General features: G+C 42.7%; 1 protein-coding gene across 1 annotated transcript in view; it reads right to left on the reverse strand.

Moving 5' to 3' along the window:
- The window catches only part of SDK2 (sidekick cell adhesion molecule 2), an 839,306-nt gene that overhangs the window by 456,940 nt on the left and 355,729 nt on the right, over positions 1-26,637 (reverse strand). Inside the window, exon 2 of the mRNA XM_069750729.1 lies at positions 14,792-14,951. Coding sequence (XP_069606830.1) covers positions 14,792-14,951 — 160 coding nt within the window. The remainder of the gene's footprint in view (positions 1-14,791; positions 14,952-26,637) is intronic.

Below are 26,637 nucleotides of genomic sequence, written 5' to 3' on the forward strand. Positions count from 1 at the left end.
CTTTGAAATCAATAGGACATTTATCCTGGGTTGTATTTGTCAGACTCAGCACAGAAAAGTTCCTCTATGGTCTCTATGCTCAGATGTAGAACAATTCAATGTGAAAACAGAACACTGTCTGCCATAATCCGACATGCTGCAAAACATCATTGCGCTATTGATCTTTATTTTTACTGGATTCCAAATTGTTGAGATATCCCCGATAGAAGCTGGATTTCATGTCAAGCAATCTAGTCCTGTCTGTGTCTATTACGTTATACATCTTTGATCTCAATCTTTGTCCACTATAAACTTGGTGGACAGCAACGGGTCACCATTCCCAAAGACCATGGAGACATTTATATAAACTAACATGAATGAAGATAGAGAAACGCAGAAAGAAAAAGTTGGTTGGTGAAGTACTACTGTTAGGACATTCCTTGAAATATAGACAGTCGCAATAGAAATTGGTTGGTGGCATGCTGTTAGAAGGTTGATTCTGAAGATAGAGTTAGGGAGGAGATAAATAGAAGAAGAAGTTGGTTGGTCAGATGCTGCTTGAAGGACGTTCCTGAAGGCAGAAGGGTGGATAAAAGGGAACAAATTGGTTGGTGAGTAGCTGCTAGAAGGACATATCTGGAGATGAAGATCGGGAGGAGATAGAGAGAAGAAGTTCGTTGGTGATACACAGCTGGAGGGACTGTTATGAAAGGCAATTCAGAATCACAATGGACATGGAGGTCAGAGCACATACAGTGAACTGACAATAACCCAAAATAATAGAACGAGCTCTGAGACGTGGGAACTCTGCAGACCGCAATCCCTAAGCCTATCAAACCACACTAAAGGTAGCCGTGGAGCGCTCCTGACCAGAACCTAGGCGCCTCGTCACAGCCTGAGAAACTAGCTAATCCTGAAGATAGAAAAATAAGCCTACCTTGCCTCAGAGAAATTCCCCAAAGGAAAAGGCAGCCCCCCACATGTAATGACTGTGAGTAAGATGAAAACACAAACATAGAGATGAAACAGATTTAGCAAAGTGAGGCCCGACTAGCTGAACAGAACGAGGATAGGGAAGATAACTTTGCGGTCAGCACAAAAACCTATAAAAAACCACGCAGAGGGGACAAAAAGACCCTCCGTACCGACTAACGGTACGGAGGTGGTCCCTCTGCGTCTCAGAGCTTCCAGCAGGCGAGAAAAACCAATAAAGCAAGCTGGACAGAAAAATAGCAACAAAAAAAACATAAGCAAAACTTAGCTTTGCAGAGCAGCAGGCCACAGGAATGATCCAGGGAAAAAACAAGTCCCACACTGAAACATTGACAGGAAGCATAAATCAAAGCATCAGGTGGAGTTAAGTAGAGAAGAAGCTAACGAGCTCACCAGATCACCTGAGGGAGGAAACTCAGAACCTGCAGTACCACTTTCCTCCACAAACGGAAGATCCCAGAGAGAATCAGCCGAAGTACCACTTGTGACCACAGGAGTGAACTCTGCCACAGAATTCACAACAGTACCCCCCCCCTTGAGGAGGGGTCACCGAACCCTCACCAGAGCCCCCAGGCCGACCAGGATGAGCCACATGAAAGGCACGAACAAGATCGGGAGCATGGACATCAGAGGCAAAAACCCAGGAATTATCCTCCTGAGCATAACCCTTCCATTTAACCAGATACTGGAGTTTCCGTCTTGAAACACGAGAATCCAAAATCTTCTCCACAATATACTCCAATTCCCCCTCCACCAAAACCGGGGCAGGAGGCTCAACAGATGGAACCATAGGTGCCACGTATCTCCGCAACAATGACCTATGGAATACGTTATGAATGGAAAAAGAATCTGGAAGGGTCAGACGAAAAGACACAGGATTAAGAACCTCAGAAATCCTATACGGACGAATAAAACGAGGTATAAACTTAGGAGAGGAAACCTTCATAGGAATATGACGAGAAGATAACCAAACCAGATCCCCAACACGAAGTCGGGGACCCACACGGCGTCTGCGATTAGCGAAAAGTTGAGCCTTCTCCTGGGACAAGGTCAAATTGTCCACTACCTGAGTCCAAATCTGCTGCAACCTGTCCACCACAGTATCCACACCAGGACAGTCCGAAGACTCAACCTGTCCAGAAGAGAAACGAGGATGGAACCCAGAATTGCAGAAAAACGGTGAAACCAAGGTAGCCAAGCTGGCCCGATTATTAAGGGCGAACTCAGCCAAAGGCAAAAAGGACACCCAGTCATCCTGATCAGCAGAAACAAAGCACCTCAGATATGTTTCCAAGGTCTGATTGGTTCGCTCGGTCTGGCCATTAGTCTGAGGATGGAAAGCCGAGGAAAAAGACAAGTCAATGCCCATCCTACCACAAAAGGCTCGCCAAAACCTCGAAACAAACTGGGAACCTCTGTCAGAAACAATATTCTCTAGAATGCCATGCAAACGAACCACATGCTGGAAGAACAAAGGCACCAAATCAGAGGAGGAAGGCAATTTAGACAAGGGTACCAGATGGACCATCTTAGAAAAGCGATCACAGACCACCCAAATGACTGACATCTTTTGAGAAACGGGAAGGTCAGAAATAAAATCCATAGAGATATGTGTCCAAGGCCTCTTCGGGACCGGCAAGGGCAAAAGCAACCCACTGGCACGAGAACAGCAGGGCATAGCCCGAGCACAAATCCCACAGGACTGCACAAAAGCACGCACATCCCGCGACAGAGAGGGCCACCAAAAGGATCTAGCCACTAACTCTCTGGTACCAAAGATTCCAGGATGACCAGCCAACACCGAACAATGAAGTTCAGAGATAACTCTATTCGTCCACCTATCAGGGACAAACAGTTTCTCTGCTGGGCAACGATCAGGTTTATTAGCCTGAAATTTTTGCAGCACCCGCCGCAAATCAGGGGAGATGGCAGACACAATTACTCCTTCCTTGAGGATACCCGCCGGCTCAGATAAACCCGGAGAGTCGGGTACAAAACTCCTAGACAGAGCATCCGCCTTCACATTTTTAGAGCCCGGAAGGTACGAAATCACAAAGTCAAAACGGGCAAAAAACAATGACCAACGAGCTTGTCTAGGATTCAAGCGCTTGGCAGACTCGAGATAAGTCAAGTTCTTATGATCAGTCAATACCACCACACGATGCTTAGCTCCTTCAAGCCAATGACGCCACTCCTCGAATGCCCACTTCATGGCCAGCAACTCTCGGTTGCCCACATCATAATTACGCTCAGCAGGCGAAAACTTCCTGGAAAAGAAAGCGCATGGTTTCATCACTGAGCAACCAGAACCTCTCTGCGACAAAACAGCCCCTGCTCCAATCTCAGAAGCATCAACCTCGACCTGGAACGGAAGAGAAACATCTGGTTGACACAACACAGGGGCAGAAGAAAAACGACGCTTCAACTCTTGAAAAGCTTTCACAGCAGCAGAAGACCAATTGACCACATCAGCACCCTTCTTGGTCAAATCGGTCAATGGTTTAGCAATACTAGAAAAATTGCAGATGAAGCGACGATAAAAATTAGCAAAGCCCAGGAACTTTTGCAGACTTTTCAGAGATGTCGGCTGAGTCCAATCATGGATGGCTTGGACCTTAACAGGATCCATCTCGATAGTAGAAGGGGAAAAGATGAACCCCAAAAATGAAACCTTCTGCACACCAAAGAGACACTTTGATCCCTTCACAAACAAAGAATTAGCACGCAGGACCTGAAAAACTGTTCTGACCTACTTCACATGAGACTCCCAATCATCCGAGAAGATCAAAATGTCATCCAAGTACACAATCAGGAATTTATCCAGGTACTCTCGGAAGATGTCATGCATAAAGGACTGAAACACTGATGGAGCATTGGCAAGTCCGAACGGCATCACGAGATACTCAAAATGACCCTCGGGCATATTAAATGCAGTTTTCCATTCATCACCTTGCTTAATTCGCACCAGATTATACGCACCACGAAGATCTATCTTTGTGAACCAACTAGCCCCCTTAATCCGAGCAAACAGATCAGATAACAATGGCAAGGGGTACTGAAATTTAACCGTGATCTTATTAAGAAGGCGGTAATCTATACAAGGTCTCAGCGAACCATAGTTCTTGGCTACAAAAAAGAACCCTGCTCCTAATGGCGACGATGATGGGCGAATATGCCCCTTCTCCAGGGATTCCTTCACATAACTGCGCATAGCGGTGTGCTCAGGCACGGACAAATTAAACAATCGACCTTTTGGGAATTTACTACCAGGAATCAAATTGATAGCACAATCACAATCCCTATGCGGAGGTAGGGTATAGGACTTGGGCTCATCAAATACATCCCGGTAATCAGACAAGAACTCTGGGACCTCAGAAGGAGTGGATGACGAAATTGACAGAAATGGAACATCACCATGTACCCCCTGACAACCCCAGCTGGACACCGACATGGATTTCCAATCTAATACTGGATTATGGGCTTGTAGCCATGGCAACCCCAACACGACCACATCATGCAGATTATGCAACACCAGAAAGCGAATAACCTCCTGATGTGCAGGAGCCATGCACATGGTCAGCTGGGTCCAGTATTGAGGCTTATTCTTGGCCAAAGGCGTAGCATCAATTCCTCTCAATGGAATAGGACACTGCAAGGGCTCCAAGAAAAACCCACAACGCTTAGCATATTCCAAGTCCATCAAATTCAGGGCAGCGCCTGAATCCACAAATGCCATGACAGAATATGATGACAAAGAGCAGATCAAGGTAACGGACAGAAGAAATTTTGACTGTACAGTACCAATGGTGGCAGACCTAGCGAACCGCTTAGTGCGCTTAGGACAATCAGAGATAGCATGAGTGGAATCACCACAGTAGAAACACAGACCATTCAGACGTCTATGTTCTTGCCGTTCAACTCTGGTCAAGGTCCTATCACACTGCATAGGCTCAGGTTTAAGCTCAGGTAATACCGCCAAATGGTGCACAGGTTTACGCTCACGCAAGCGTCGACCGATCTGAATGGCCAAAGACATAGACTCATTCAAACCAGCAGGCATAGGAAATCCCACCATGACATCCTTAAGGGCTTCAGAGAGACCCTTTCTGAATATTGCTGCCAGCGCAGATTCATTCCATTGAGTGAGCACTGACCACTTTCTAAATTTCTGACAATATACCTCTATCTCATCCTGAGCCTGACAAAGAGCCAGCAAATTTTTTTCTGCCTGATCCACTGAATTAGGCTCATCGTACAGCAACCCAAGCGCCAGGAAAAATGCATCGATATTACTCAATGCAGGATCTCCTGACGCAAGAGAAAACGCCCAGTCCTGAGGGTCGCCGCGCAAAAAAGAAATGACGATCCTAACCAGTTGAATTGGGTCACCAGAAGAGCGAGGTTTCAAAGCCAGAAATAGTTTACAATTATTTTTGAAACTCAGAAATTTAGTTCTATCTCCAAAAAACAAATCTGGAATAGGAATTCTCGGTTCAAGCAAAGAATTCTGGACCACAAAATCTTGAATATTTTGAACTCTTGCCGTGAGCTGATCCACACATGAAGACAGACCTTTAATGTCCATTGCTACACCTGTGTCCTGAACCACCCAAATGTCTAGGGGAAAAAAAAGACAAAACACAGTGCAAAGAAAAAAAAATGGTCTCAGAACTTCTTTTTTCCCTCTATTGAGAATCATTAGCACTTTTGGCTTCCTGTACTGTTATGAAAGGCAATTCAGAATCACAATGGACATGGAGGTCAGAGCACATACAGTGAACTGACAATAACCCCAAATAATAGAACGAGCTCTGAGACGTGGGAACTCTGCAGACCGCAATCCCTAAGCCTATCAAACCCCACTAAAGGTAGCCGTGGAGCGCTCCTGACCAGAACCTAGGCGCCTCGTCACAGCCTGAGAAACTAGCTAATCCTGAAGATAGAAAAATAAGCCTACCTTGCCTCAGAGAAATTCCCCAAAGGAAAAGGCAGCCCCCCACATATAATGACTGTGAGTAAGATGAAAACACAAACATAGAGATGAAACAGATTTAGCAAAGTGAGGCCCGACTAGCTGAACAGAACGAGGATAGGGAAGATAACTTTGCGGTCAGCACAAAAACCTATAAAAAACCACGCAGAGGGGACAAAAAGACCCTCCGTACCGACTAACGGTACGGAGGTGGTCCCTCTGCGTCTCAGAGCTTCCAGCAGGCGAGAAAAACCAATAAAGCAAGCTGGACAGAAAAATAGCAACAAAAAAAACATAAGCAAAACTTAGCTTTGCAGAGCAGCAGGCCACAGGAATGATCCAGGGAAAAAACAAGTCCCACACTGAAACATTGACAGGAAGCATAAATCAAAGCATCAGGTGGAGTTAAGTAGAGAAGAAGCTAACGAGCTCACCAGATCACCTGAGGGAGGAAACTCAGAAGCTGCAGTACCACTTTCCTCCACAAACGGAAGATCCCAGAGAGAATCAGCCGAAGTACCACTTGTGACCACAGGAGTGAACTCTGCCACAGAATTCACAACAAGGGACATTCCTGGAGACGGAATAAGGGTGGAGAAAGAGAGAAATTGGCTGGTGGGGTACTGCTGGAAGAACGTTTCAAGAGATGGAGTTGAAGGATTATATATTAACAATGGACGTCAACATATTTGGCAACTGTACCAGTCTTTTCATCTTGGCAATTCATATGAAATTAAGTCTAAGTGTTAACGTTTCTCCCTGTGATCTACACAAGTTGGTGTAAGGATACTTACAGGCCATGCAATGCTACCTTGGAAATTTATAAATGCAAGTAGCCTCTTCAAATATTAAGAGATCAGGAACCCTGAAGCCAAACCAGAAATTTCATTTGCAGACAAAAGTTTCAGGGTGTTATCTCCTGATCAGTGCAAAGCAGGAGAATCAGTTTAGCTGGGTGAGAGGTCTTTGACAGGGGGTTAAGGGCTAATGTTTCTCCTGTTGGTTAGGAACAAGTTGGTATAAGGAGACTTATCGACCATACCATTTTACTTCCAATAGGTGGCACCAGAGTTTTTGACCTCTTAATGCATATACAAAATAACCTAACTCTATCTTCAGGACCTAACTTCAAGGTTCTTCTTCTTCACTCTACCTCCACTCTCAAATTATTAAAAAAGTAATTTGCATCCAAGAAACAGGGACAATAACAGATATACTGTATATACCAATGCTATCACAGGTGAGGAGATACAAACCCAGAGAGAAAACAGTAGGGAACATGATCTATAACCATGAGAAGATGCTCTAGGAAGCGTTGTTTCTTCTTTTACGTTTGTCTCTGGTTGGAATCACGTCATTAATCCAAACTAGGTTTTTGTATATAAGGGGTAGTATTTGAAGAGTTAAATAACTTACAATGTTTCAGGTCCATCAAGTTCTACATATTTCCAGAGAAGCAAACCCCTATGAGGTTGATGCCAATTTCTCGATACTGGAGTAAAAAAAATATTATTATTATTATTATTTATTGTTATAGCGCCATTTATTAAATTCTTTGCCAGCTCTTAATATGGCAGTTAGTCAGCTGAAAATCGATTCACACCAACTCTACTGCCTGTGTGACATTAAACTTTTACAGGACTAGAACATTTTTTGCTTTCCTGTAGAAACAATGCCACATCTGCCCATAGGTCATATCTGGTATTGCAGTTGCATTGTTATTTTTGGAAGAAGGCAGCCATGTTTTGTTTTGTGCTTTTTTTTTATCAGCCTCTTTAACTTAAAATGGAAAAAGCAATAATAATGGGAGAAGAGGGAACATGCCGGCACGCTGAGTCTTTGAGATCTCTGTGAACTTGTGACACTTCTCAACTGGCTCGACAATTCTTTTATCAATTCTTTTTTTTCAAGTGCATCCAACTATTTATACATACATTGAGGTCAACTAAGGATTTCATTTGCCACTGTTACTTGTGAAATATAATAGCTTATGCCAGAAAAAAAAATTCCTTGTGATAGAGCGTCTGTCTGTGAAATCTCATTGTGATCCATGACATCTCGTTATATTATGAACAGCTGTCTGTGAAAATTCACTGTATACGGCCTAAACTCAGCAGCCATGCGCTGCCTGTTAACATTTTTTTAGCATGGCTAACATCATGTATGTCATGGTTGCCATTTTTAGTACAAGAAAATATTGATGTCTAGAATAATCTGTTTCTTTTTTTCCAGAAACAGCGCCTCTCTTGTTCATGGGTTAAATTTGGTATTGCAGCTGAGCTCCATTCAAGTGAACTGCAATACCACAAAAGTCTGTCTACAAGGGTGGAGGTCTTTCTGGAAAAGACCTCCTTTTAATTATTTCTACGGTAATTGTTTTGCTGTTTGCAGATCCAAAAAGCTTACACTGGCAGAGTGCCATTAGTTTGGCTGGTAATGGCATTATTCCTGTACTTTATCACACTACCGCATGAGAATAACCTGGATAATGTTCAGGTTTTTGTAGTTATTTTGGCAAAATTGGCAACTGAAGATGGAGAGTTGTCTCTTGTTTTTAAAAACCCTACTATTCTCAGGAACAAATGATTTGTTAACATTTTGCGCCAATGTTACTTTCCTCCACTATTGTCTCCTAGGCAAGGAGAGCAGTGCTTGCTAGTTCTTTTTTTTTTATAGAGCTTGTGAGCGCTGCTCTGAAGCTATTCAGATCTGGCCAACTTCAGTGCACCTGCTCTAGCCCAATGTTGCAGAAGCAAAGAGAGCATGGGAGAGAGTATAGAGTTTGGGCCAACGGACTGTCAATCAATTAGGAGCGACCACCCCCTGGCAAACAGGATGCCAGGAGGCCGTGGAACAGTGTGCTATGTGAAGGGAACTTTTCACCAGACAATTCTAACCCACTCGAAGAAGCCATATGCCTTGAAAATACCTTTCCAAACTTACATGTATTACTGCTCTGTCCAGTCGCTATAACTAAGTTTTGTTGACTCCATGTTGACATCTTGCTCTCTGTCATACAGTATATGACATTAGCATGTTTGTTCTGGGCCTAGAAATCTTTCTTTTTTTGAGCAGCTCTCAGTGTCACTTCATCTGAAGATATTAAAGGGGTTTTCCCACTAACAAAATTAATTTTAATCAACATTTTAATAAATACATCTTGGAATAATAATAATTTCCACAATTGGATGTGTTTAAAAAAATGCTGCTGTGCTGAAATAATCTTATACATATGTCCCTGCTGTACTGTGTAATATCTGTGTCTGACCATGCAGAGATGCTCCAGTTCATGATCTGATCATACCACATCTCCTGGTCAGGGGGGAAGCAAAAGAGAGTATACAGACAGGACAGCAGAAAATCACAGCTGATTCGTTCTTTCTTTCTCTATTTCTCTTTCTTTATTTCTTTCTTTCAAAGCAGGCAGTGAAATAATGTTCCTGTGCTGAAATAATCTTATACATGCGTTCCTGCTGTGTACTGTGTAATATTTGTGTCTGTCCATGCAGAGATGCTCCAGTTCATAGTCTGATCATACCACATCTCCTGGTCAGGGGAGGAAACAAAAGAACATTTACTTCTGTACATTTATTTTTTTCTTTTCTCATATCTTTTTTTTTTCTTCCGAAAAGAAGGTGCATTTTACAGTACCAAGAAAATAACTTGGATTTCAGAACTCTCATGCACACGCTTGTCTTTATTTTGACTGACTGAATTTGAGAATTTAATAGTTTTTTAATCTCTGCTACATGTTAATTCTTTCAGTCTTTTTACAGCATTTTTTCACCCATAGGAGACCACGAGAGTGCAAAAATGCTACAAAAGATGCAGCCAATACAGTAGGTTTTTCTGCATTTATGCTGAATAAAATTAATTTTATCAAATACCTACATGTGTAATCTGCACCCGAAAAACGCAGCAAACAAAATGCAACAGAAAAAGCAGCAAAGCCTAAATTTTTTAACACAAATTTTTCAGTGCAAAAGAGCAAGTTTTGGCTGCAGAAAAAAAACATTGTTGGTGTACATAGCCACATTTTCTGTGCTTGTCTAGTGCTGCAGCCTCTTTTTGCTTGTTTTTACATTGTTCCTTTGCGCTTGCAACATTTACTTTGTTGAGAGGTAATAACTCTCTTTGGCTTGTCCAAAATGGCATGAGAATAATCTGAGTGCCCGCACTTGAGTCTCTGCTTTTCCTACTATAAAATAGGTGGAGGCGACCAAAATATTTTTGGTTGAACCTTATAAATGACCGAAGAGATTGAAACCTGCTCATTCACAAGAAAATTCCTTTCAACTAATATCAATGGAGGGAACGTCAGTCTGTAACCTTTTCTTCTAGCTAATACCTCGGGACTTTACATCAAAGCTACAATTACTCACTCCTCCATTGGAAAAAAAATGAAAAGCTTGTGATTCCATTCCATCACCGGGGTATTTCAGGCTGCGATTGTGCTGCAAAATAAAATTCCATGGCACTGATGTTGCTGAGCATATGGCTTTCTGATTATCGCCATCCATTGCAGCCGCATTCCTTAGACTTTTGCAATTATACTCAGAATTAGCCTTGACCAAATGCTGTCAACAAGTTAGGCGCAGTGAATACAATACACTTTATATTCCAAGCATTGCAGGGCATTTTTTATTTATTTTTTCCTCTGGAAAGTCAATATAATTCAACTTGTCACGCAGAGCGATGTGCGGTAAGACGGAGGTGACAGGCGTTAGCATTAATACTTGTAATTTGCCGAGGCATATGTGCGGGTTTTTTTCCTTCTCCAGAGATTGCCATTTCAAAGTCATTACAAATATGAGGTCAATTACAAGTATATGGATGTCTTGTGTAACAATGTATGTAACACAGAGACACGAGGCCGCGCATAATAGCTCACAATATTCTCGAAAAGAAAGTCGGGTATCAAAGGTCTCTGAAAAACAAATGCTTGCGAAAACAACGACGTCTATTAATCCGTAATGCAGAACTAATGTTACAATCTGTTTACCATGCTAACAAATGGCTTTCAGAATGATAAATCGTTCCAAATATTCAGCCAAGGTTATAGCAGGTAGCATCAGGACTCGGAGGGAGGAGGAACAGAAAGTGTGCCGATTCTTCAACCAATGCAACATTTGTAAGATACAAAAAAGAAGAGAATGTCCAGCTTCACCGAATCTGTAAAAAAGAGTTTTCTTTATTCACAAACTTTAAACATGGAGGATACAAACTTCAGCACGAACCATATGGGAAAGAATCTCAACGCGTTTCTGGAGACTAAGGTCCCTTAATCATGACATGCCATGCTAAATTTCAGAAAAGCAGGATGGGGTTTATATTCATGTCATGATTAAGGGAGCTTAGTCTCCAGAAACGTGTTGAGATTCTTACCCATATGGTTCAGGATACAAACTTGAGCACGAACCATATGGGTAAGAATCTCAACGCGTTTCTGGAGACTAACGTCCCTTAATCATGACATGTCATGATTAATGGAGTTTAGTCTCCAGAAACGCGTTGAGATTCTTAGCCATATGGATCGTGCTGAGGTCTGTATCCTCCATGTTTAAAGTTTGTGAATAAAGAAAACTCTTTTTTACGGATTCGGTGAAGCTGGACATTCTCTTCTTTTTTGGACTTTACACGCCTGGACACAGAGGGTCCGTGCTCCCGAGGCTTGGTTTATGCATCACGGGTGAGCTGGTCTATATTTCCTCTTTCTAACATTTGTTGGACCTCTAAGACCCCTCGGCACACACTACAGCTGTCCCCCTGGATGGAGGATTAGCATGTTGACCTGGAATATGTTATTCTGAGCCCAAAAAAGTAAATTTGCAATAGTCCACGAGGCATAAAAGTTGCAAGGCAACCCACCATCTAACACATGGAAGTCAGAAGCAGATGTTCCAGGACTACAATTTGAAAACTCAAAGCACATGTTACTTTGAAGAGGTTTTCCAATTTCAGAAAACCCCTGTCCTCATCTGCAGTTTGAAAAAAAAAAAGCTGGCTTTATTCACCCTCCGCCGGTCCAGTGTTGAGTCTCCGCCTCTGCTACCGATGTCTGTTATTGTCCGCAGTGCTGACGTCAGGTCGAGAGCCCCTCAACCAATAATTGAACTCAGCGGCTTTGAGCAGCTCCTGCCATCTACTTGGGCAGATGAGATACGCTCATTGATTGGCTGCAGCGCTGTCAACATGACATCAGAGTTGCAGACAATAACAGATATAGGGAGCAGAGGCGTAGATTCAGTGCTAGACCCGGGAAGCGTAAGAAAAGAAGAGTTTAAAGAAACAAAAAACCTATACCTGGGAGACATGGGTTTTCTAAAAACAGAGAACCTTTGAAATGCCTCACCTCACATGTCCTAATTCTAATCTCTTATAAAGACTTGCCAACTCTGCAGATTTTGTGCAGGACTAGCCCAAATTTTTGGAAAACAATCATGCTAATTTTCAGAAAAGCAGGATGGGGTTTATATCAAGTGGGTATTCCCACACAGTAAGGGTAGGGCTTAAAGAGAAACTTTCACCAAATGTTGAGCTGGACACACAATGTAATAGTGGTTGCAGAGAGGAATAAAATGTTTTGTTTGGTTTTAATTTCTCTTCTCTGTTGTGGAGATATTAGCAGTCAATATTGGCAATAACAAGTTAACTTCAAAGTGGGTTTTACCAGATAGTTTTCACTTGGGAGCATATTTCTCTTCTCCATGTATGAGTTGCTATCTGATATCACTCACTTAGACTTAAATAAATTTAACTTATTAGGTGCCAATACTTTAATTGCTAATATCTCCCCAACAAAGAGGTGAAATTAAGAAAAAAAAAGGAAATAGTTTTATTCCACTCTGCAGCCACTATTGCATTGTGTGTCCAGTTCAACATGTAAACATTTACAGTAGTGAAAGGTCCTCTTTAAGGTTTCCTATTTAACTATCCAAGATGTTAATAAAGGGAACCTGTCACCCCGTTTTTTGAGATTGAGCTATAAATACTGTTAAATAGGGCCTGCGCTGTGTGTTCCTATAGTGTATGTAGTGTACCCCGATTCCCTATGTATGCTGAGAAATAACTTACCAAAGTCGCCGTTTTCGCCTGTCAATCAGGCTGGTCAGGTCGGGAGGGCGTGGTGACATCGCTGGTTCTTCCTCAGCTTTACGTTGGTGGCGTAGTGGCGTAGTGGTGAAGACACAGCGCGCGATCTGCGCTGTCATCCCTTTCGTCGGTGGGGGCGGCCATCTTCCTGGGGCCGCGCGTGCGCAGATCGAGTGCTCTGCTGCACGGGGCTTCAGGAAAATGGCCGCGGGATGCCGCGCGTGCGCATTAGAGATCGCGGCGGCCATTTTCCCAAAGCCGAGATGCAAACTCGGCTTTGGGAAAATGGCCGCCGCGATCTCTAATGCGCACGCGCGGCATCCCGCGGCCATTTTCCTGAAGCCCCGTGCAGCAGAGCACTCGATCTGCACACGCGCGGCCCCAGGAAGATGGCCGCCCCCACCGACGAAAGGGATGACAGCGCAGATCGCGCGCTGTGTCTTCACCACTACGCCACCAACGTAAAGCTGAGGAAGAACCAGCGATGTCACCACGCCCTCCCGACCTGACCAGCCTGATTGACAGGCGAAAACGGCGACTTTGGTAAGTTATTTCTCAGCATACATAGGGAATCGGGGTACACTACATACACTATAGGAACACACAGCGCAGGCCCTATTTAACAGTATTTATAGCTCAATCTCAAAAAACGGGGTGACAGGTTCCCTATAAGTATATTGATATAGAAACTCCCAATAAAGAATCTTGAAGGGAGCAACTCTTATAATTGTTAAGCAGGTTTTTAACAATATATATTTCCCAAGCATCCCATTTTTTGACTGTGAACAAAGACTCCAAATGTATGTGGATACACAAAAAAATTAGCATTTCTAGGGGGTCTTGTGGGAGCATCAAGTTCAGATGTAGGTTGAACATAAAAAGGTCGCCATCAATGACAATGAAGTTGAGGCAATATGGTGACTCGGTGGTTAGAACAGTTAAATAAACACTACTGTGGTGGTAGATCCCTACCATTGTTTAAAAGATATTGAAAAAATCTGTAAAGCTCTCTATAAAATGTCTAAAATTCAAGCAATAACAATAGCATATTTTTCTTATTATAGTCTACAGCAAATACATCAGCAAGGGTCAAACACATAGAAATGTCAACATAGGAGTACCATTGTGATTCTTTCGCTCATGGGCCAACATGCATTTTTAGTCTTCCAGAAATGTTGATACACATATTATTTTTTACAATTTTCTAATTTTACTTTTTTTTTTCAATGTTCCCCTGATGGGACATGAATTTGCAATCACGTGATCACTTGTACAATACCCTGTAATACTGTATTATTGCAGTGCATTGTAAAATTAATGACCAATCCTCTATTATGCCCAGTCGCAAGTTGTGCTTCATAGGTATACTAACGCGGAAGACTCAGGGGCAATCAGTTGGGCTCCTAACTGCCATCACAATACCATTGGTACCCAGCAATCACGTTGAGGGGGCTGACTGGTGTCCGAAGGGATACCTTCTCCAATTTTCATCTTCTCAAATACCATTGTCATGATAAAAGAAAGAAGTACAGCACTTGGAACCAGGGTCGATCATAGCACTTAGACTCAGGTGGCGGTTGTATAACACAGCACCTCTGCTGAATGGAGTTAGCTTGGTTCCTGATCCCATGCCGTATGAGCAGAAACCTGGGCAGAGTGTTTCCCGCAGGCACCGAGGGCCCCGACAATTACCCCAAATCGCTGGGTGCTGGTATCGGACCTCGGTACATGGGCACCTATATCTCAATAACATACCTGTATTCCAGTGAGAATTTGGTAAGCTCTTTGTGGTCATGAAGCCATTTAAATTCGAGAGGCCAGCTCCCCTCCGCCATGCAGGTAAGGACAAGGCGATTCCCCTCCAGGTGGACTTGAGTGCGTACCGGCTCGGTCTTGAAGTACGGTGGGACGTCATCTAATAAGAAATAATGTGTGAAATCAAGCGGTCAGACATTTCAAAGTTCACAGATCACAAGATTCTGACCGGTTTCATGCAATGAGTAGAGAGAGTGGCAGCTAACCGTGAATGGCCTATATAGAGGCCTCATAATTAATACATGCGGCGCTGAGAATGACGAGACATGGGAAGAGGTGAGAAATGTTCAAATATATTAATACGGCAATGTACACACAGAAAGGAGATTTCACCGGCTACAGAAAGAGGAACAAAAGGTCACGGGAAAAGGGCAAAGAGAAATGAAAGCTTGTATAACATCAGAGAATGGCACACACACACGCAGAGATCAGCCGGGCACCGAACCGCACATCTCGTTAGGGATCTAAACTGAGAACATAAAATGCGATAAACACCACAAAATACCAAGGCTGGGACGGCAGGGTACCATGGGAGATCGTATCACACATATATATATATACTGCGGTCAACTACAAACAGTGCCCTCGTGTATTAGCATTTGGTTAGATAAAACGTATTCAATCCATGGATGAAGACCAAGAGGAAAAGCATAAAGGCGATACCGTGGTCTCCACATGCTCTGTACACAGGAAAGGTATTAAAAAGTAAGATGAATGGCTTTTATCGGGTCTTTAAGTAGCTGGCATGATAAGTCTTCACACCCCGGGTAAGAGGCCTGTTTGCTGTTATCGTCTCTACAGCTTTTACAACAATTATGAAATAATTAACACCTTATTTGTCATTAAAAAAACCCTGTCACTTACCATAAATATGTAAAAAAATAAATAAATTGGTGTAAATGTCGTTGTTCTCCTGAATCTGGTGTTGTTTTTCTTTTATTTCTATGCCTCTTCATTCCTGAGATATGGTCCATTCTTCACTGTAAGTAAATCTAGTGGTTTTATCCAACTGGGTGTGGTCCTTAAGCCACCTACTGATGACCAAGCCTACTTGGCTATAAAATATTACATTTATATATTGGGAAGAGGGGGGCCATATCTCAAGAATGGAGGGGCGCTGGAACAAAACAAAAACAACACTGGATTCAGGAGAACAGCTGCATTTGCACAAGGTAAAAAAATGATAGTAAGTGATAGTTAATGTTAAACTATATAGACATTTCTGACTGATTTAAAGAGGTTCTGTCAGTTGCCATAAATACATATTTTTTACCTGGAGTAAATGCCGCCGTTCTCCAGAATCTGATGCTGGTTTTGTTTTGGTTCTGTGCCTCTCCATTCCTCTATGATCCTCCCTTCCCTGTAGATTTTTTTACATAATAGTTAAGTATGTGTGATCTCATTTATAGGAGTCTTCTTGGTGACCATGCCCAGTTAGATAAAAAAAAACCTAGATTTATATACAAGGAAAGAGGGGGGGTCATATCTTGGGAACATAAAGGCGCAATAATAAAAGAATAATAAAAGAAAAGCAATGCCAGATTTAGGGGGACAGCGGCGTTTACATCAGGTAAAAACAAAAATCTCAAAAGTCTATATAATTTACCATTGACAAATCGCTTTTGATGAATCCCGTAGAAAGTGATGAAACACATAAGATAAATATCAGGATAGTCACAATCACAGTTGTCTCCAAGCTACAACATGACTTAATAGTCAGAGACATGATTGGAGTTATACTTTTTCAACAGCTGGAGAAGAACAAGCTAGGACTACTGTTCTAGAATAAATGATTTCCAGTGTTCCGTAACCAGAACGTTCCAGGTAGACCTCCATGTTCCTCATGGGTTGCCCTAGGATGATGTACAGTATACCTTCCAACAGAGATGGTGCTTATTTTAGGTTTACCTCCATGAAAAGGACTTATTCATTGTTTGGAGAAGTATCATTGGATCCCGAAAGAGAAAAAAAAGAGGCCACTTTTATACGCAAGTGCTTGAGGCCTACACTGTAAAAAACTGCAAAGGCATAAGGATAATGACTTAAAGGGTTTCCAACGCTCCATCACTTTTACTAATGTTCCATAAAATGAAATTGTCATCATATACGACTGCAATAGTGTTACAGAGGATAATAATAACTTTTTAAAGATGTCACTCTCTAAAACTTGGAAAATTAATGGAAAAATAATGGAAGTGAGAGTGAAGAATCATGAGGGGGGTAAAGGAAGAGTCATGTGAGTGGGTAAGTGAACAGTCATAAAGGTTGGTAAATGAAGAATCATGTGAGTGGGTAAGGGAAGAGTCATGTGGGTGGGTAAGTGAAGAATCATGAGGGGGGTAAGGGAAGAGTCATGTGAGTGGGTAAGTGAACAGTCATAAAGGTTGGTAAGTGAAGAATCATGTGAGTGGGTAAGGGAAGAGTCATGTGGGTGGGCAAGTGAACAGTCATGAAGGTGGGTAAGTGAAGAATCATGTGGGTGGGTAAGGGAAGAGTCATGTGGGTGGACAAGTGAACAGTCATGAAGGTGGGTAAGTGAAGAATCATGTGGGTGGGTAAGGGAAGAGTCATGTGGGTGGACAAGTGAACAGTCATGAAGGTGGGTAAGTGAAGAATCATGTGGGTGGGTAAGGGAAGAGTCATGTGGGTGGACAAGTGAACAGTTATGAAGGTGGGTAAGTGAAAAATCATGTGGGTGGGTAAGGGAAGAGTCATGTGGGTGGGTAAGTGGAGAATCATCTGGGTGGGTAAGGGAAGAGTCATGTGGGTGGGTAAGGGAAGAGTCATGTGGGTGGGCAAGTAAACAGTCACGAAGGTGGACAAGTAAAGAATAATGTGGGTGGGTAAGGGAAGAGTCATGAAGGTGGATAATTGAAGAGTTATGAGGGTTGGTAAGTGAAGAGTCATATTGGTGGGTAAGTAAAGAGTCATGTGGGTGGACTCGGACTATAAAGAACTCATGCAGACCCTTAATTTAACTTCCACAAGCCAGAATATGTAAGAGGCATCCAGTACATGCAAAATGATAAGAATTGTACTGGCCTTGGCTTCATCTACACACTGTGCTGTTACTGGTGTTTAATGATGCATCAATCAAACCAGGGCTGAGGAGATTGGGACCACCCACTGGACTCTTCACACATCGTTTGATGTACTTGATGCCTTTATGTATTCCTTTAAGAGGCATAGGGCTTTTCAGATAATTACATTTTCTGAACTCTATTATCATCCATTTTAATGCTATGGACCCGGTTTGGGTATGACTGGTTCTCTTTAATATATCAGTTTTATGTTCCTTTTCATTTGGCAGTCTATCTGCTCTGTTTTTTAAATTATTTTCTATTTTAATGACCCACTTGCTCTGGATTTTCTCACTATATTTTCTTAGAACTCCTTCTTTTCACCCAAATACATACATTGCAAACAAACCATTGCACTTTAAATTGAGGCAAAATCACAGTGTTTTAGTACTGTGATTTTGCGGAGATTTTAGAAATATTAGCTGCTCTTTAGGAGGGCTTATGTTGTATTTGTTCCTTAGTGTACTCTTTTTCCAATGATTTTCCACTCTTCTACCTTTTATTTACAGTTTCTAGACCCTCAAACTTCCAAACCACTGAACAATTTGAAGTCAGAATAAAGTTGATGGCTATATTTTGTGGAAGCTGAACGGATAGGAATTTTCGAAAGTTGCTTGTGAGAATGAAGAAAGTAAATTTATCACACCAGCGAATGCTACAGTGACGAATGTGTCAATGCACACCTTCTTTTGTGCAATAGAAGTGCTACCTGCAGTCCCATGTAATTTAATTGCTTGCGACTTATTATATCACCTCTGTAAATTAATTTTATGGAAATTGCAAAGCTAAAAAAAGCTTAAGAACTTTGGTTTGTATAAAAGGAGTATATTTTTCTATACGGAAGATAAGACATGAGGGATCATCAAAATATATAAGTGAGGAACCTCATGTCTCCTACCTGTGCTCTCATCCACTAAATAGCACTTAATCCAGCACCCAATTTATGCTCCCATCCACAAGTGGCGGAGCCGGTGTGCACCCCAGACAGCTTTTATTTCTTATTCCACATCCAAAATTTGCGCCTCATCGGTAAAGATTCTCAGTATGATATCATAAATTGTTTTATTGTCCACCATTGTCACGCACCGGCCGGATGCGTGATTACTTTTTCAAATAATCCTTGGCCCAGCGTGGAGCTAATCCTCTGTAAATATTGTGGCGGAGATCATGAGACACTCCGGACACCCTGGAGGAGCGCCACTTTAGGCAATTACTGTTCACTTTACATTTTGTCCCTCGATACTAAAGTATTGTCCTGCATTGTCTTGTAAAGATGATACCGACATCTTCGTGAGATGATATTGAAAACGAGCCCCTTTCATGGCCGACAGCCACTTTTTCAATGACTTGTTAGCAATTGGGGTCAAAGGAAATAATCTTTTGCTATCACAGGATTTCTACTGACTTCAAACGTGAGAAAAAAAATTAAAACATCTCATTTTTCACAAAAGTCATATCAGAGTTCTGTTCTCCTTGGTTTGGGTCTGCCTTGGCACATGTAATATACCAGATGCACATTTAGGCTACGGCTACACAGCAACAATGACTTCACAACGTGTGGATCGTAATATTAGTTTACAGTATTGCAGGTAATGATTGTCAGTCTGTTTGCACTGACCCGCGACATAATGTGCACACAACACAACTTCTCAACCTGACACATTTTGGGTGGCACTTGACTTGTTTATCATAAACCGAAAATCAAATGCGACTTCGACTTGAGCCTCATATTCAGACGTCTGTTTTTCATGGATAGAACACACCTTAATCACTATGATGAGCCTATGGGGCTCATCACCTATCCGGGTTTATTTGCAGACCATATGTTGACAAAAGAAAATCAGGTAGACATTCTTTATTGGACTATGTTAGGCTTCATTCAGACATCCATTTTTCTCACGTAAGAAAAATATCAGACTATTTTGAGTCTGATTAGAGCTTGATCAAAGTGTGGTTCAAGTGTCATCAGTTTTTCTCCTACTTTGAGAAAAAAAATTCTCCATCTTCTCTTACAGGCCATTCACAAGCCTATAGAATTGCATTGCCAATTTTGATCTGACGCTGACATGCCCCCAATATTTTTCATGGGTCTCTTGGCCTAATAAAAAAATCGGACATGTGCACAGCCCTATAGTGTATTACAAGAATGAGTGCTATCCTTGAAAAAAAATGGATCGCACCCGTACATGAAAAACTGACATCTGTATGAGCCTTTAGAAAACAAAAATTACCCAAACAAGTCTTTTGGCTGTGAAATTAAGGACCATCCAAGTGCAATCTATGTGCTCTCCACTTTACCACCAAGGCCTCATTCAGACATCAGTGATTTTCTCCCAGGAGAAAATTGGTTTAAGTTTAGACAGCGATTTGGATCAGAGTTTTATCAGAGTTTGGTAAGCGTTTCATTAGTTTTTCACTGATGAGAAAAAAAAGTTTCTCCACCTTCTCCTATCAATCAGTCTGTCAAAAAAATGGACAGCATATGGGTTGCATGCTGTCAGATCCATACACTTTATTGATGGTTTTGATCCAACACTCAGATCAATATTGGACATGCTGCCGCGATTTTGCATGGACCACTAGGTCCAAAGAAAGCATAGGACATGTGAATAGCCTCATAGAATATGACAGGTACACAAAAACCCAGATAGCACTTGTATGAGAAAAACTGACTTCTAAATGAGGCCTTACCGTCAGAGAAACTGTGCAACTAATTATTATTTATTCCCTAAATTGTGGAAATATCTCCTCTGAAAAATCGCAACAAGTCAATTTCTCTTGACTGAGTTTTATGAGCTGACTTTACCCATAGACCTGTGCTTGAAAATCCGCAAGTAAAAAGTGCACGCAATCCACAAATGACTATTAATAAAGTTTTGTCAAAGCCAAATATCAGGAAGTATCAAAAACGCAGCTTTATTTAAAACATGACACACCAGAGACAAAACTGTATTATAAACTGCATGATAAATAACAAAGACAATGAAAAAAACCCTCAAGAAACCTAATTTACCTATTAGAAGCAGAAAACCTGCATCAGAGATGCAACAATCATGGTTGCAAAGGTCGCAACTGGACCCGAGCAGGTGAGGGCCCGTCGACACCAGCGCAAACTTGAACTGGATGTGCGTCCTCGGACACACATTCAGCTGAAGTGCATTGTGGTGCAGAGACTCTCCATGTCTCTGCACTGCAACACATGCTGCCAATCAAAGGCAGCAGCTGATGTTGAAGTGCAGGTGACTTGGGGCGCACGGCAGCGACGTCATGCACTCCCATCACTTGCACGCTGAAGTCAGCTGCCGACTCCAGAAAAGGATGGGGGGGGGGGTTGCGGAGGGAAGGCTACTAGAATCAATTATTTTTTTCTATGCATTAAAGATCAGCGGCAGAGTGGGGACATACACCAGGAATGGGGATATATACCAGGATAGGGAACATACATTCCAGGATGGGGCATATACATACCAGGATGAGGGATATATACAGGTGCATCTCACAAATTTAGAATATCATCAAAAAGTTAATTTAATTCAGTTCTTCAATACAAAAAGTGAAACTCAAATTATATAAAGTCATTACAGACAGATGAGAGACACCAGACTCAACAATGGAGACGAGCTGAAGGCTGCTATCAAAGCAACCTGGGCTTCCATAACACCTCAGCAGTGCCACAGGATGATCGTCTCCATGCCACGCCGCATTGATGCAGTAATTGATGCTAAAGGAGCCTCAACCAAGCATTGTGCATTTACTGAACATACTGTACATTTCAGTAGGCCAACATTTTGAATTTTAAAATCATTTTTTTCAAGCTGGTGTTATAAAGTATTATAATTTACTGAGATATTGACTTTTGGGTTTTCATTGGCTGTAAGCCATAATCAACATTAACAGAAAGTTTTTGATGATATTCTAATTTAGTAAGATGCACCTGTATACCAGCACGGGGAATATATACTAGGATAGGGAACATACATTCCAGGATGGGGGATATATATATATATGTATATATATATATATATATACATATATATATATACTAGATGGTGGCCCGATTCTAATGCATCGGGTATTCTAGAATCTGCATGTCCACGTAGTATATTGCCCAGCGACGTAGTATATTGGCCAGTTACGTAGTATATTGCCCTGTCACACAGTATATTGCCCAGCGATGTAGTATATTGCCCAACGATGTAGTATATTGCCCAGCCACGTAGTATATTGCCCAGCCACGTACTATATTGCCCAGTCACGTAGTATATTGCCCAGTTACGTAGTATATTGCCCAGTCATGTAGTATATTGCCCAGTCACGTAGTATACTGCCCAGTCACGTAGTATATTGTCCAGCGACGTAGTATATTGCCCAGTCACGTAGTATATTGCCCAGTCACGTAGTATATTGCCCAGCCACGTAGTATATTGCCCAGCCACGTAGTATATTGCCCAGTCACATAGTATATTGCGCAGCCACGTAGTATACTGCCCAGTCACGTACTATGTTGCCCAGTCACGTAGTATATTGCCCAGCCACGTTGTATATTGCCCAGTGACGTAGTATATTGCCCAGCAACATAGTATATAGCAGAGCCACGTAGTACGGTATATTGCCCAATCATGTAGTATATTGCCCAGCCACGTTGTATATTGCCCAGTGACACAGTATATTGCCCAGCCACATAGTATATAGCAGAGCCACGTAGTATATTGCCCAGCCACGTAGTATATTGTCCAACCACATAGTATACAGCACAGAGCCAAGTAGTATATTGCCCAGCCACGTAGTATATTGCCCAGCACAGAGCCACGTAGTATAGAGACTTAAAAAACAAACAAACCATATACTCACCTTCCGAAGGCCCGTTGGAAGTCCTGCTATACTCACCATCCGCCGCCTTTGCCGCTCCTCGCCACGCTCCCGGGACCGCTCCATTGCAAGCGACAGCTTCCGGTGGTTCCAGGTCTGGTGTGAGCAGGACCTATGATGATCTCACGGTCACATGATCGTGACGTCACGGCAGGTCCTTGTCGCACAACAGCCCTGGGACCGGAAGCTGCCGCTTGCAATGGAGCGGTCCCGGGAGCGTGGCGAGGAGCGGGAAAGGCGGCAGAGGATGAGTATAGCAGGTTTTTTTTTTTTTATTATTATTTTTAACATGACCTATTTTTACTATTGATGCTGCATAGGCAGCATTAATAGTAAGGACACACAGGGTTAATAGCAGCGGTAACGGAGTGCGTTACACCGCGGGCCGTTACCGCTGCCATTAACCCTGTGTGAGCGGAAATCTTGCATCTGGGCCCATCGGACTCTAAAGTTATGCCACTGCATAGTTTTATGGTGGAGTTTTTCTCATGCTGTCTTACTATCTTACATGTGGCCAGCTTTAGTTTAGAGTCTTCCTATCACGACGATTCCCCTGTCCTGTTTAATGATAATTTTGTATGACTGGATGGGCTACTTCCTACTACAAGATCAACATCATCTACTGCTGCTGCTGCAAATCAATCATAACTGGCTGAAGAATCTTCCATCGCTGCCTGCACACAACTATGAAAAGCTAATAATTAAACCTAAACTTCGACCCAAGAGTATGTAGTGCGATGATGTCTTCATCTTAAGATGAAGCCTTCTTTCCTCTGCCTGATCTAATAGTGAGCTCTTGGGACCAGTCTATTCTCTGATCTGTCAAAACTCATGTTCTCACCATTCTCTTAAAAAAAAGAAAAAAGCTATTAGAAAAGCCATTGACAAAATCTACATTGGCTCTAAGAGAAAACCCTTTCTGCACCTAACCTGCCACAGGACGTGATTCATACTCAGATGGTATGTATATTTGATGAGCTCAGGCTGGCCCCGGAGCAGATCGCAGCCGAACAAACTCCAAATTGTCAACTTAAACGTTTTAAATGTTTGATGTGCGCACTCCATACTCGGGGAAACCAATCACCCACGGCTTATACATCCCCGGCCCCACCAGGAATTATTAATCAGAAGCAAGATATTTTACAGGAGCCGGGGAGCTGAATTGTTCGCAGGGTAATTCATGTTATTGCAGTTCTTTAAAATAGAATCAGCCGTGTGTTAACTCTCTCAAACACATGGCGAAACCGGGAAAAAAAACAATCAGAATAAAATATTATTTGCTTGACTCTGTCTTTTCAACCATTTTTTTTTTATACAAAATGTATTATATTTTGCATTGTGATGAAACGCACTGCCATGACGCCATTAATTCTCATCATATAATTTTAATTCAGGCATCCCCAATTTTGTCAGTGTCAGACCCTTTTAAGGGGTCCACGCTGAGACCCACCTGAAAAAACACTCTAAAGCCATATTCGCAAGAAGCATTTTTGCTGTGCTTTTTTTTTTGCTCTCTTGGCTGGAAAAGCCCTGTTTTTCAGTGTTTTCACTTTTTTTTACTCAATTTTGCACCTTTTTTGTGTGCAGATTTCATGTGTATTTTGTCTACATATAGTACATGTTTAATAAAGTTAGTTTTTTTCACCATAAATGCTTCAAAAACGCTGCAAAATAAGCTTTAGAAAAAAAACGCCCTCTTCTTCTTGAAAAGCATGGCGAGTCTGTCAGCCTAAAAAATAACGTCAAGGTGCTTGCAGCCTGAGGCCATGGTCTCACGTTCAGTATTTTACATCGGTATTTCTAAGCTCAAACCAAGAGTGGAACAATCAAAGAAAAAGTACACTGCTCAAAAAAATAAAGGGAACACTAAAATCCCACATCCTAGACATTACTGAATGAAATATTCCAGTTGTAAATCTTTATTCATTACACAGTGGAATGTGTTGAGAACAATAAAACCTAAAAATTATCAACATAAATCATAACTAATATCCCATGGACGTCTGGAGTTGGAATGATGGAAAATCAAAGTGGAAAATGAAGTTACAGGCTGATCCAACTTCAGTGGCAATGCCTCAAGACAAGGAAATAATGCTCAGTAGTGTGTGTGGCCTCCACGTGCCTGTATGACCTCCCTACAATGCATGGGCATGCTCCTGATGAGGCGGCAGATGGTCTCCTGAGTGATCTTCTCCCAGACCTGGACTAAAGCATCCGCCAACTCCTGAACCGTCTGTGGTGCAACGTGACATTGGTGGATGGTGCGGGACATGATGTCCCTTATGTGTTCAATCGGATTCTGGTCTGGGGAACGGGGCGTGCCGGTCCATAGCTTCAATACCTTCATCTTGCAGGAACTGCTGACACACTCCAGCCACATGATGTCTGGCATTGTCCTGCATTAGGAGGAACCCAGATTCAAGCGCACCAGCATATGGTCTCACAAGGGGCCTGAGGATCTCATCTTGGTACCTAATGGCAGTCAGGCTACCTCTGGCGAGCACATGAAGGGCTGTACGGCCCTCCAAAGAAATGCTACCCCACACCATTACTGACCCACTGCCAAACCGGTCATGCTGAAGGATGTTGCAGGCAGCAGATCGCTCTCCACGGCGTCTCCAGACTCTGTCACGTCTGTCACATGTGCTCATTGTGAACCTGCTTTCTTCTGTAAAGAGCACAGGGCGCCAGTAGCGAATTTGCCAATCCTGGTGTTCTGTGGCAAATGCTAAGCGTTCTGCAAGGTGTTGAGCTGTGAGCACAACCCCCATCTGTGGATGTCGGGCACTCAGACCATCCTCATGGAGTCGGTTTCTAACTGTTAGTGCAGACACATGCACAGTTGTGTCCTGCTGGAGGTCATTTTGCAGGGCTCTGGCAGAGCTCCTCCTATTCCTCCTTGCACAAAGGCTGAGGTAGCGGTCCTGCTGCTGGGCTGTTGCCTGTTGTGAATTCTGTTGTCGGGCTCCCTCCTGTGGTCATGAATGGTACTTCGGCTGGTTCTATCCATGGACTTCCTCTGGTGGATGTTGGTGTTTCTGAGTTTCCTTCCACAGGTGACGAGGTTAATTCGTTAGCTGGCTGCTCTATTTAACTCCACTTAGATCTTTGCTCCATGCCACCTGTCAATGTTCCAGTATTGGTCTAGTTCACTCCTGGATCGTTCTTGTGACCTGTCTTCCCAGCAGAAGCTAAGTTCCTGCTTGTTTTTCTTTGGTTTGCTATTTTTCTGTCCACCTTGCTATTTTTATTGTTGTCTTGCTTGCTGGAAGCTCTGGGACGCAGAGGGAGCGCCTCCGCACCGTGAGTCGGTGCGGAGGGTCTTTTTGCGCCCTCTGCGTGGTCTTTTTGTAGGTTTTTGTGCTGACCGCAAAGCAACCTTTCCTATCCTCAGTCTGTTCAGTAAGTCGGGCCTCGCTTTGCTAAATCTATTTCATCTCTGTGTTTGTATTTTCATCTTTACTCACAATCATTATATGTGGGGGGCTGCCTTTTCCTTTGGGGAATTTCTCTGAGGCAAGGTAGGCTTTATTTTTCTATCTTCAGGGCTAGCTAGTTCCTTAGGCTGTGCCGAGTTGCATAGGGAGCGTTAGGAGCAATCCACGGCTATTTCTAGTGTGTGTGATAGGATTAGGGATTGCGGTCAGCAGAGTTCCCACGTCCCAGAGCTCGTCCTTTATTATCAGTAACTATCAGGTCATTCCGTGTGTTCTTAACCACCAGGTCCATTATTGTCCTGACCACCAGGTCATAACAGTTGCCCTCCTACGGCCCCCTCCACATCTCCTGGTGTACTGGCCTGTCTCTTTGTAGCGCCTCCAGCCTCTGGACACTACG

This window comes from Ranitomeya imitator, chromosome 2 (assembly GCF_032444005.1).
Source record: "Ranitomeya imitator isolate aRanImi1 chromosome 2, aRanImi1.pri, whole genome shotgun sequence".
Taxonomy (NCBI): domain Eukaryota; kingdom Metazoa; phylum Chordata; class Amphibia; order Anura; family Dendrobatidae; genus Ranitomeya; species Ranitomeya imitator.